Source organism: Bos javanicus, chromosome 26 (genome assembly GCF_032452875.1).
Source record: "Bos javanicus breed banteng chromosome 26, ARS-OSU_banteng_1.0, whole genome shotgun sequence".
Taxonomy (NCBI): domain Eukaryota; kingdom Metazoa; phylum Chordata; class Mammalia; order Artiodactyla; family Bovidae; genus Bos; species Bos javanicus.
In genome coordinates this window covers 11,503,060-11,516,611 of record NC_083893.1, presented here as the reverse complement: position 1 = coordinate 11,516,611, position 13,552 = coordinate 11,503,060, and the positions used below count along the sequence as shown (strand labels likewise).

The window sequence follows — 13,552 nt, the reverse complement described above, 5'->3', positions numbered from 1 at the left end:
TTATGCCTTTAAATAGTATTTATCATCATTAACTTTTGATAAGCATTTGCTAAACTGACTTTTAATCACAAATCGGGCATAACTTGACATAAGAAAAAATAAAATTTTAAACTTATAAAACACATAAATTAGAAAGTGATTACTCTAAGTATTAAAGCATTATTTCCTTTACAAAAGCCTTCCTCTAATGATAGCCCCTAGGGCATTCAGAACCCAGCTTATACTTGTCTTATATTTCATTTTAAATTCTACCTACAGATTTGCAAACTCCCTCAAATTTGCTATAACCACTTCATCAAGTGGAATTATTAATACCTGTATTCTAAAGTGAGCTTTAATAAAATGTTTCTATTATAATTCTATCATTTTAAAGTCACCATACCTTAAGTCATGACCAACCTAGACAGCATATTAAAAAGCAGAGACATTACTTTGCCAACAAAGGCCCATCTAGTCAAGGCTATGGTTTTCCCAGTAGTCATGTATGGATGTGATAGTTGGACTATAAAGAAAGACGAACACTGAAGAATTGATGATTTTGAACTGTGGTGTTGGAAAAGACTCTTGAGAGTCCCTTGGACTGCAAGGAGATCCAACCAGGCCATCCTAAAGGAAATCAGTCCTGAATATTCATTGGAAGGACTGATGCTGAAGCTCCAATACTTTGGCCACCTGATGTGAAGAACTTACTCATTTGAAAAGACCCTGATGCTGAGAATGATTGAAGGCAGGAGGAGAAGGGGACGAGAGGATGGGATGGTTGGATGGCATCACCGACTCAATGGACGTGAGTCTGCGTAAGCTTCGGAAGTTGCTGATGAACAGGGAGGCCTGGCAGGCTGCTGTCCATGGGGTCGCAAAGAGTCAGACACGACTGAGTGACTGAACTGAACCTTAGGTCAAAAAATGCCTCCAAAACATTTTCCAAAATATGATCTCTTGCCACAATAAAGAACGAGTGCAGTTACTCTACAGGGGGAAAAAAATTTCCTTTAAATGTACATGCTAGAAGCCAGAATCTTTCACTTGGTATTGTCAGTCTTTCTAATTTTAGCTATTCTGGTCTCCACAGAATGGTACCTCATTGCAGTTTTGGTGCTTATTTTAAAATCTTTTTTCCCAGCTTTATATTTCAAGCAATAAAATTAATTCAAAGACAATTTTATTTTTAGAGATTGCATACAGAACACTCAAGCCACAGAACATAGCTATTCCCCCAAGAAGTTTCCTCATGTCCTCAGATTCCATCTCCTGACCATGGCTTCAAGGCAATCACTGATCTTCCTTCCCTCACTGCAGTTTTCTCTCTACATATGGCTTTAATTTATTATTTTTATTTATTTATTTTTTGGTTGCACTGGGTCTTTTTTGCTGCATGTGGGCTTTCTCTAGTTGCAGGGCGTGTGCCGACTAAAATTCTATATTTCTTAGATAACAGTGTTATTTTTGGCCTCTAGATGTTATCTCCTCTTCCCTTCTAACTTTCTGCTTCTAATCATCTGTGTCCTAAAGAATTCAGAAAGCCAACTCTATTCTATTATTTAAAAATAAAAGATATTCTAATTAAAAACCTGACATCTTTTCTAAAATATGTGCACATTTTAACAACCAGATGACCTATACACACTTACTTCCTGTATAGATATGTAAAATCACCTGTATTTCCTAACAGATGCAGTAAAAGCAAGTCCTACAACAGTTAAATATAAGTAAACCAAAGATCTAATTTATAACATCTATGTATATAAACACAAACAAAAACCATAGCATCTTTCTGGGCCCACGCCTAGGATAAAAGAAGCTATTATTAAAAAGAAGCTATTATTTAAAAGCCTTAGAAAAGTAGACAAGTAAACTTATTGTTGACATGTTTTCTTTATTGAATTAAAATTATACCAGTATAAAATAACAATGTATATACAAAGGGATTTGATGCAACACAGTATATACAATTATCTTTAAAAAGTTATGATACAAGTTACAATGATTATGAATACAAAATTTATATTAAAATATTCTCCATAAGTGATTTATTTGACTGTTCTGGTTCGAAGTCGTCGTTTGAGAATCTGATGATCGCTTTCTTTCACTCTACGGTCCATCAAAATCTGAAATTAACAATTTCACAAATTTTATAAGTGAAAATAAAAGTAAAAATGAAACCTTACTTACAATTAATAAGATATGTTCATATTTCAGTGTTTAATAACTGAAATAAGTACATGACAGTAATTTTTGTCCTCCTGGACTGCAATTACACTATCTTCTATAAAAAAAGCATGCCTGAGGCAGTAGACTTTATAAAAGATTCTTACAATACCACCTCATTTTAAAATTAAAGAAATCCACACTTTTACTGAATTCAGGACATACATAGTTTGAAATAATAACTAAAATATTTCGAAACAAGTATCTCGAGTAATTTTTAAGAAATTATTTTTTGCAATAACAAGTAGAGCATTATTTTGCAACTAAGAAAAGAAACAATTTCAGCCAAGGGAGAAAATCATGTACTTTATCAGACAGATGGAAAAAAGTTACCAAGAGAACAGCACCTTGAAAAGCATGTCCTAATGACCCTAATTCTTTACTACTTGCTTCAAGTGTCTATCTTTTATCTGACAGCTACTGTTACAAAAAGGTCTCTCCTGATTTTTCTTGGCCACTTCCTGTTGAAGGCTTTTCCTTTAATTATTTTCCTATCTTCACTTTTATCCACTAGGCAAATGCAAGCATGATAGAAAATTAGAACTTTCCCTGTAATAGAACAGCGTGTTCTGAGTCAGGAGAATGAGTCACAGAGTCGGGGTGACGAACTACAGTCTTTTCTGAAGAGAACATGGAAGGCTTAGAGGCAAAGTGGGAGGAAATGACTGAATGTCAAGTCTATATTTTTACCAGGCAGACTTAGGCCCAGATTTGTACAACTCTTATGATAAAGATAACATGAAAAAACAGATGTTAGAAGCCAAGAAATTATTAAACAGTGATAATTCTATTGATGGAATTAAAAGTTCTAGAATTCTAATGAGTTTACCAATGCAGATGCACGTGACACTTGTATACATCAATGTAGCGTTTACATTCAATTACTACAAACTTAACACATCCAGTACCAATAGTATAACTTTTAAAGCAAGTTTTATGAGACTTGGTGTACAGAATAAAAGATTCAAACCACTATGTAATTCAAATTGTAAGAGTATTTCAGAATTAAAAAGAACATAAAGAGTTTTACTTTTAAGAGAACTGAAATAGTAGCTTACCACTTGGCCAGATATATCAATAGGAGATGAAATTTCATTTGTGTATAATTTTCGTTTGGCCCGTTTTGGTCGAGACACATTTTCTTTACTTACTTCTACATTTGAGAACTTTGAAGAGCTCATTGTTTCAATTATCTTCTTTGCTATGAAAAAAAATTTATCAGTTAAATCCTGAAATAATTTCCTAATTGCAAATATTATAAACCCTTCATAAAGAGCCATATTAAAAAGCACTGCAATTTATAAATGGTGAAAGGACACAAATAGAAAACAAAGAAATGCCCAATAAATACATGACCTAATGATCAACAGCAAAAATAGGCAAATAAATAAAATATCACTTCACTAATATTCAACATATTGTAAAGGTTGAAATTTTGTAAATCTGGTAAATTTACTATTGGTAAATTTACATACTGGTAAATTATACTACCACCAGTAAAACTCAGGCATCCTTAACGACTCGAAGAGGTCAGTACTACATTTATGGAAAAGATCAGTACACATACACAGTGGACCATGCAGCACTAAGAATAATAACGTTGGCAGAGCTAGTTCAGTATTCACATGTAAAGATGTCCACATGAATATTAAGTAAAAGTAACTTGTAATTGTGAGCCATTTACTTCCAGTTAACAAACACATGCACACAGATACATAGATTAAAAGATAGAAACCAAATTTTTAACAGTTGATGGTTTCTAAGGAGTTGAAAAGGAATTTTTCAATTTCTTACTTTGTACATCTGCTTTATTTATTTATTTATTTTAACAGACAAATACTGATTTCAGCACAAAACATTTCCATTTAGGAAAACTTCTGGATTTAAAATATATAAATATATATATATATTATATCAAATATATATTTTTTAAAAAAAGAACACATTTAAGGGAATAGGCAGAATTAAGTGTCTACCTGTCAGTGGCTAAGCTGAGCCTAAGAGCGGAGCTGCCAGATGTCAGAGTAGCTAATTAAGATAAGTCAACATGGAAGTTAAAGCCTTTAGCCATCTACTGCAATTAAATAAGCAAGAGGCTAAGCTGAGTGAGTGAAGTCACTCAGTCGTGTCCAACTCTTTGCGACCCCATGGACTCTAGCCTATCAGGCTCCTCTGTCCATGGAATTTTCCAGGCAAGACTACTGGAGTGGGTTGCCATTTCCTTCTCCAGGCAATCTTCCCAATCCAGGGATGGAACCTGGGTCTCCTGCATTGTAGGCAGACGCTTTACCGTCGGAGCCACCAGGGAAGTCTAAACTGAGAACATACCAAACCCCGCCCTGCTCCACACTCCCCCATGGGATAATGCATGTCTGGGTCAGGTGCATCAGCACAGAAGTGGTGGTTCTATCACTGTCAAAAGGCTTCCGCACTTGCAGTTTTATGGACCTTGGTGCTGGAGACTAGAGGGGAGGAGTGGAAAAGTACAGTCAGTGGAAAAAAGTGTCTCCAAGGTTCCTTCTTCTTCCCCATCATAAAGTCTTCAGCAGAGATGCCTGAGGACATTCTCTACTGAAGGCACTCACAATTAGGAGCATCCAAATGAAGGCCCCTAGGCTAGCAATTCCGTGGTGGCTCAGTGGTAAAAGAATCTGCCTGCAATGCAAGAGACCCAGGTTCAATACCTGGGTCGGGAAGATCCCCTGGAGAAGGAAATGGCAACCCACTCACTATTCTTGCCTGGACAATTCCATGGACGAGGAGCCTAGCAGACTACAGTCCATGGAGTCACAAAGAATTGGACACCACTGAGTGGCTAACACACACACACAGGCTAGGAATGCAGATATGTGTAAGAGTATGGCCAGCAGGAGATCTGAGTCCTTGACTGACTAACTCCCTTCAAAGACTGGAATGCACTGGCTGTGTATCATGTTTGATGTGGGAAGGGCAGCTTTTCCTTATGAGGCCTAACAGGTAAAACCTTTGTAGTCGCCCATGGTCAGCCTGAAACAAATCACACATAGGATTTGGGTTGGAGCCTCAAAATCCCACACTACTATGTGCAAACCACTGTACTAAGAGCCGAAGATGTAAACAAGACAGACATGTCGCACTTGCAGAGCTTATATCCTACTGGAATAGATAATAAGAAAACAAAAAATTAAATGGCTTAAATAATTTGTACTTTGAAAAGATCACTCTGGCTGCTATGTACTGAATGGATAGGAGATAGGCATAAGGGATAAATGGGGAGAACAGTGATACTGAGAACTGGATTAAGAGTAGTTATCAGAGCAACAGAATTTTAAGAACTAGCCTCTATTTTCTTCTTTTTTCCCTTTATTTCCAAGTGATCAACAAGAGACATGTACTGCAGTTACAATCCAAAACAAGCAATCTTTATATTCCTAGAAAGGAGTTTTAAAAAAAGAAACCCACACCAGGTATATAGTAGGGAAGCTGTTAAGCTAAATCAACCAAGTCAGGAAGTCATTACTATCTGGGTACTTCCCTTTACTTGAAAACATGTTTCCTGTTAATATATAAACCATATATGCATTGCTTTTTATGGCAATATATTGTTTATATATCAAAAGGAAATATGTTTTCAAGGAGAAGGGCTTCCCTTGTAGCTCAGTCAGTAAAGAATCTACCTGCAATGCAGGTTCGATTCCTGGGTCGGGAAGAATCAACCCGAATCCCAGGTTTGATTCCTGGGTCGGGAAGATCCCCTGGAGAAGGAAATGGCAACCCACTCCAGTATTCTTGCCTGAGAAATCCCATGGACAGAGGAGCCTGGTGGGCTATAGTCCATGGGGTCACAAAGGGTCGGACACAATTTAGCAACTAAATAAATATAAACAATGGTCAATATAATTAAGTAGAATACCTAAAAATCTAAAATAACAAGTCCCACCTCTCCAAATTTAGACATTTAACAATTTGCTGTTTACCTCTCCAGATATTTTCTATGCTTATACAAATGATACCTTTCCAACAATGTATACTTTTAATATATATATATATACACACAAATACATACACACAATATATATATATACACACACATACATACACACAAATGGATCTAAGTCTGAAGTTCCCAAACTGTGTGCCAAGACATGTTGCAACAAATTCACAAGAGCAACTTGGAATATTTTAAATTTCTAAGGAAAACAGTGACACTCAACTCAAGGTAGTACACAGTTTCAAAAAGGTATCAAATATCCTTCCTTTGGATGGTGACATATTTTAGCAACCTGGATTTTCAGAAGCTAAATTTTCAGGGATTGTTTGGCCTTAAGTATTAATGGATGGGACTATTTAGGTGTTTCTTTGGGTGCATGGACGCACTGAAAAAAATTACTGACACATTAATATGTCTACATTATAAAGAAAAAAGCATTAAGCAACTAAACTTTATAGATATTTAAAGAAATATGTTTTTGATATAGTACATAAGATTAGGTAATATTTATCCATGCAGAGGAAAAAAGCACTAGAATATATACCATAATACTAATAGTGGTTACTTCTAGGAGGTATAATCTTCCAGCATTTCAATACCCAAGTTAAATCCCATCTCTTCTATTAATACCAAATCTTCCCATAGCCCCAACAGTTCTTTTCCTCCAATACTACCATAGTTCTTTCCTTGTATCTCTACAACGCATTAAGCAGTCTGCATGCACGCATGCTAAGTCGCTTCAGTTGTGTCCAACTCTGTGCGATCCTATGGACTGTAGCCCTCCAAGCTCCTCTGTCCATTGGTGTCTCCAGGCAAGAATAGTGGAGTGGGTTGCCATTCCCTTCTCCACAGAATCTTTCCATCCCAGGGATCAAACCCATGTCTCTTACATCTCTTGCACTGGCAAGCAGGCTCTTTACCACTAGCGCCACCTGGGAAGCTACTCTGGATCAATTATTTAAATACAGACTGTTCTCTCCCACCACACAGTGAACGCCAAGGCACATCATAGGTTCATGCTTCCTCCCTCAATACCTAACATTAACACAGAACAGTTTCTACTGGAGATGTAAGAGTCACTGTGGTTGAGTTTATACAAATCAGATATTAGAAAACACCATACATCTAACATAAAGGGTCATTTAATTAATAGTCTGCAAACCTTTTGACTGAAGAATAGTTGGAGAATGTTGTAAGAAGTCTCCAAATTTCTGTAGCGTTCCTTCTTTTTTCTTAGCAGACCCGTTTACACCAACTGTGGATGCATGACTCCGTAAAGAATAAGTTTTCTTAGATGATGGGCGTATGGAAACCTAATAAACAAACATTTTTTTGTTGTTATTGGTAATGAGGCATGTTAGAACAAACAGTTATAGCCATAGTTGAATTAAAGAGGCCAGACACAAGTTATAAATTCTCAGGCAGGGAACTTGGGGTTAATAATATAGGAGAGGGATGAAAGGGCCAGAGAACGAGTGTGATAAGAGTGCTAAGTCAGAGGTGAACACATCAGGAAGTACCTGCTACCTGTCAAATGTTAAAGGTTATATATTCTAAGTTGAATTAGATAAATAGAAAACAGAATATAAGTGAGTTATAACTGGACAAAACTCAACTTCTGAATAATTACTAATCAAATTTGACATTTTTATTTTCATCATCTACTTCACAAATGTAACTTATGAAAATGGTCAATTCTGGACAAATTAAAAGACAAACCTTTTGTTCCTTTTTGAAAGAATTTCTATGCTCAGAAACAGGGGACTTCAAATTAATTCTTGGTGTAGCATTCTTCTTATTTTCAAATTTCACAAAGTCCTAAAAATAATGAAGTTCAGCACTGATTAAACAACATATTCTTTCTCTCTCTAGACTCCAGAGGAAGAAAAAAAAGAAAACAAACAAACAAAAAAACAAGCAAATAGTTCTTAACCAGGAGCAATTCTGACTGGGGACACTGGCAATGTCTGAAGATATTTATGATTTTCATTGCTGGGAATAAGAGGCAGGTTTAATGGCAACTAGTGGGTAGAGGCCAGGAACACTGCTAAAAAACCCTACAATGTACAGGACACTGAACTCTTCAAAACAAAGAAATATCTGGCCAAAAATGTCAATCATGCTGAAGCTGAGAAACCCTGACTGAAGGTACAACTTTCTTCTCACAATTTTTTCACCTTCAGTGAAATATTACTGATATATAACATATGTAGGTTTAAGTGCACAGCGTGACGATATAATACATGTTTTTATTACAAAATGATTGAAGGTATGAATTTTTCACATGCATCATAATGAAATTACATTACTTAAATGAAGGGATAACATCTTTTGAGTCCCATCTTTAAAATACAACATAGTAATATATCTACCCTTTTCCCAACTCCCAAATCATGCTGAGTATGACCTCTAATTGGTACTTGGTGACACTGAAAACAAAAATCTTCAGTATAAGCACAGGTAAAAAATGATAGTGAAGACATAAAATCTGCCTTCAGTACTAAATAGGCATGACATCTTACTCTTTTTCCCCACATAACCTTACTTAAGACAAAATCTTTTGTAGTTATTAACTGAATTGAACTTGTGCAAATCCTAACTGTGCTAAAGATGATAAGCATAAAGGGGGCGGGGGAAGGCAAGAACAGAAAGAGAGAGAAGATCACGACTGAGCCTCAGAATTCAAGTTACAAAGTAAAGTCATAAGGATGACAAAAAGCAGATTTTCTAAAGAGAGGAAAGACAGATAGATGGTAATCAGGGAAAGCAAAGGAAGAAAGATTGTAATTCCATCACACTTGCTGTTTTCAATAGAGCACTTCAAATTTGGAGTAGAATTTAGAGTAGAATATAGCATTGTATAAATTATTTTCCTGAAGACTTCACAACACTGTTTACTAGAGCAGGAAAGAGCCTAGCAAAATCACTTAAAACTTTTAAGTTTCTACATGGTTTACTTTGAACAATCTGTTGTTGTAAGTAATTCTGAAATGGGGAGTATATACCAGCAGTAAAATGAATAAAATAACTGTCTCTTAATTCTGCACAATGACTGGCACTGAGCCCTCATGTTGTCCAAGGGTCATCTGTATCTTAATGGTATCTACGTGTATTAAATATAGAATAAAAGTTAACTAAGGCTCTCCAAAACAATCTTTTAAGGTGCTCTACGTGTAGCAAGAAATATGCTAAATAATATTCATTCACCAAATGTATTATCTGACAGAGAGCCTCAGGAGTATGTTTAATATTATTTCTGTTCTTCCACCAGCTTGAAAATACACTACTCTTTAAAGAAGTGAAAAAGACAAGTTGGAGAAAAAGTTATTGTGCTAAAGAGTTTTAAACATAAATACTGCTTTTAGCATAAACATTGTCATTTATTATGTACCTATTACAGGTACATAATGTTACAGCAAAACATTTTAAACACAGTATATCTAATTCTTTATTTCAAAAGGAGGAAAGTGAGAATCAGAAAATTTATGTGACTTGCTGAACCGACATGGCTAGAATATGATAGAAGGTTGGTAACCCCACAATCAGAAAGCTGCAGAAGCAAAAGTAAATCATTTTTGGCCTACCACTAAATAGGATCCAAATTTTCATACTGGCTCACAGAAAAAGAATTTCTCTTCTGAAACCTACTATGATCATAGAGACCTAAGATTTTAACTAAATCACAACGATTCTATTCAAGCAAGTTAGTCATTTCAGTTTCTCTAATTCCTTTATCCTTAATCCCTTTCCTACTCCACAGGAAGGAAAGTGACTAAGTATGAACAGAACTGGAATACTGAAATAGCTTTCTACTAAAATCCACCACCATTTGACCTATCACAGCTTCACTGAAACAAGGAAACGTCTACACATTTTAAAATCCTCAAGCTTTTTGTTTAAGGACTGTTAAGCACAGCGACATTCTTAAGAGTATTAAATACACTGTAAACTATGACTCTGGGTTCTAATACTAGTGCTTATGCACAGGAGGGCAACGTAGCAGAGTTTAACTATATAGCTGAACAATAATAAAACTTACTTGTTTAGTTCACTTAATAGTTAAGTATTTACCTCTTCCATTTCATGACTTTTCCTCTTTCGGACCTTGGGAATCTTAACCGTCACTGGTGAGGTACAACCTGGGTGTTTCACTGCCATTCTGTTTGGCTGTAAAGGTGTAAATTGAATCTCTAACTCAGGTTTTGGAAATCGAGTGCTTTGATTATTTTCTGTTGACACTTCACAAGAGTCAAGGACTACAGATCCATCCTACAACAGAATTTAAAAGGAAAACAAACCGTATTTGCAGAACATGAATTTCTAAATTGCCAAAAATTACCTCTGTCAAATACCTATTAAAAAGAATGAATTGGGAAAGATAAAACGTTTGGGTCAAACTCACCACAACAGGGATATAAAGAGTGAGTTGTCATCTACTTTCTCCAGGTTTACACATGGTACTCAGTATTTCCCAAACCTGTATCATCATCAGAATACTCTGGAGAAAGAGTTTTAAAAATTCTTGAACTCTACCACGAATTTACTAAACCAGGAATCTCGAAGAAAAGAGTCTAGGATTTTTAATAAGCACCCTATCTATTCCAATATCTATTGTTTATTTAAAGTTGCTCAGTCGTGTCCAACTCTTTAGGACCCCATGGACTATAGTTTGCCAGGCTCCTCTGTCCATGGGGTTTTCCAGGCAAGAATACTGGAGTGGATAGCCATTCCCTTCTCCAGGGGATCTTCCCAACCAAGGATTGAACCCAGGTCTCGCACAATGCAGGCAGATTTTTTATTGTCTGAGCTACCAGGTAATAAGCATCCTCACTGTGGTAAACTACAGTTTGCTGTGAATACTATTCTTCCTCAAGAGTCTCATCCCCCCGCCCCTGAATAGAGGCTGGCTTTAATGGCTTCTATGACTAACAGCATGTGGTGGAAGTAACATGGTTTTTCTGAAGCCTTGTAAGGAATGCCTTATGCTATTTTCCTGAATTAAAATGCCTTTCTCTTCCCATTCTCTGCTTGGTAAACTTCCATTAGCCTTCAAGACCCAGTATAATGTTACTTTTTCTACACAGCCACTCAAGCAAAATTCATCCTATCTTCCTCAGTGTGCCTTCTCAGCACTCTCTTCATAACACTCAGTCCTAATGGTCAAACAACACAGTCATTAAATACCTGTCTTATTAGAATTCTTACTCCTCGAGGATGGCGATCTTATGTCTTTACCCTCAGGGCTTAGCAAAGTTCCTAACAATGAATGCTCCCATTAAATGTTTTTGAAATAAATATTTTAAAAAGTAATTTTATTTTCAAAAAGTGACACATGATTTTTACCTATTTCATAGGCACTCTGATAAACTCTGTGCTATACAACATGAGTCACAGAACCCCAAGCCCACTTCAAACCAAAGAAACTTCACTGTGAGGTTACTGGGATTTTGTGATAAAGTTGTAAAGTGGGTAAAATTTCCAAAAAATACTATTTACTAGAATGCTTTTTAAATGGACTACTTATGAGAGAAAACAGTCATCCAAATTTTATCTTTGGTGGGATTTCCTATTTCTGACCATCAAATTTATTTATATTAAAAGATCTGTTGTTTGAGATCAGTATCATTTTGAGGAGATCAGTATCATTTGGGGATCAAATTTCCTCAGGAGAACTGCATCTCCCCTCAAAAGCCTTTAGTTCTCCTTCCCAAGAGCACTCATAGCTAACTGTACAGCAAGATACCTTCAACAGCTAATTAAATTATACTTTCAAGTGTTATTTAGTAATTAATGGTCATTGGCAAAGAGGGTTAAAGAACAGACTGTGTTATCAAATACCCACCTCTACTTCACCTCTGGAAATTTCAAAACTTGTTGACTGAGGTTCAATTTCAACCCTGCCAGGATCTGTTGAACTCATTTGTGTGAGGTGGATATCCATGGTCTGTTTTTCCTAAAATAAGGAAATATTAAAGCAACAAGCCGCTGTAACTGAATATACATTAAAATAATTCACCTAAAGAATATAAAATCAAGATTTAGATGAATTAAATACTGGAAGTAACTAAAGACTTCAATGACCAACTAACTCTCCTTCTTCCTCTTTTGCATGCTCATAGACTCGGCAACTTTCCAGCCTCTTCTGAGTCTGACCTAAACAGAAATTTGAAAGATTACTTTCAAGTTCCAAGGTGTTTTACATATATTCTCTCATTTTACTTTCATTGCAACTCGGAGTTAGATTTGGCAAGAATCATTATTTCTACTTTCCGTATAGGAAACAGAGACCTAGAGACATTAAATAACAAAACCAGACTCTGTACTGAGTTGGAGCTTAAACCTCCCAAATCACTTTGATAATGTAATTCTAAAAAACTAGAGGTGTCTTAGGAATGCAACTACAGAATCAGAGTAGAAAAGACTATACTGATAACTAAACTTTTCCTTGCTGCACGCTCTTCATCCCACTTAGTCACAGGATATTCTCTATTCCTAAACCCTATCTATAAAAAAAAATCATATTTACATTGCTAAACTTGATAAATTCCAACATGGACCCTCTAATCACTACCACCAAAATCAAAAGTCAAATACATCTCTTATGTCACCTACCCAAAATTGTAAGTAAAAAAGATCCTATTTGCACTCATAATGCAGAAAGCAACTAGCATGTACTGACTTCCACTGTTGTAATAACTGTGCTAACTGTTTTATAAACACTCTCAATAAATTTTCACAATTCCATTAGGAAGACATTATCACCTCTGATTTAAAGTTCAGAAATGTTGAGTAATTTTCCCAAAGGTCCCAAACCACAATGGCAGTAGTTGATACCTCATTTTTCTAACTGTCTATTCTGTACAATTTATACAACATGCTAATACCTGTTTTGAGCAGTCTTTCTCTGAGAATCACAAGGTCTTTTGATGTAAGAGACAGATACACACATACACATTTATTTTATTATTTATCTAAAGGCTTTAGAATGGCATATTTTCAAATGCTAATCATTTACTCTGAAAAGACTAGCTTTAGATGCACCCTGATTCAATTTTCCTGGGAAACAGCTATCTGAGAAATGCAATACTTTCTTCATCTAGGGTTCCTAACTCCAATGCATATTACAAAAGTAGCTCCTGGGAATTCCCTGGTAGTTCAGTGGTTAGAACTCAGAGCTCTCACTGCTGGGGCCCGGATTCATTCCCTGATCGGGGAGCTAAGATGTTGCAAGCTGAGTGGTGTGGCCAAGAAAAAAAAAGTACCTGCTGAATGACTCACATCTCCTCACCATTGTGCTTATTTTCAAAAACAGTGTGTATCTTTATCATAAATTTAGGATGGGCTCAAATATTTAAATATCAGCAAGAGTTCAGG

At 35.9% G+C, this 13,552-nt stretch overlaps 1 protein-coding gene across 3 annotated transcripts in view; it reads right to left on the bottom strand.

Moving 5' to 3' along the window:
• Positions 1-1,856: 1,856 nt before the first annotated feature.
• The window catches only part of KIF20B (kinesin family member 20B), an 84,377-nt gene continuing 72,681 nt past the window's right edge, over positions 1,857-13,552 (bottom strand). For all 3 annotated transcript variants that reach the window (XM_061402761.1, XM_061402762.1, XM_061402763.1), the window contains exons 28-33: positions 12,021-12,131; positions 10,250-10,447; positions 7,898-7,996; positions 7,341-7,491; positions 3,267-3,409; positions 1,857-2,108 (exon numbers count right to left, since the gene is read on the bottom strand). In XM_061402761.1, coding sequence (XP_061258745.1) covers positions 2,031-2,108; positions 3,267-3,409; positions 7,341-7,491; positions 7,898-7,996; positions 10,250-10,447; positions 12,021-12,131 — 780 coding nt within the window. In that variant the 3' untranslated portion in view covers positions 1,857-2,030. The remainder of the gene's footprint in view (positions 2,109-3,266; positions 3,410-7,340; positions 7,492-7,897; positions 7,997-10,249; positions 10,448-12,020; positions 12,132-13,552) is intronic.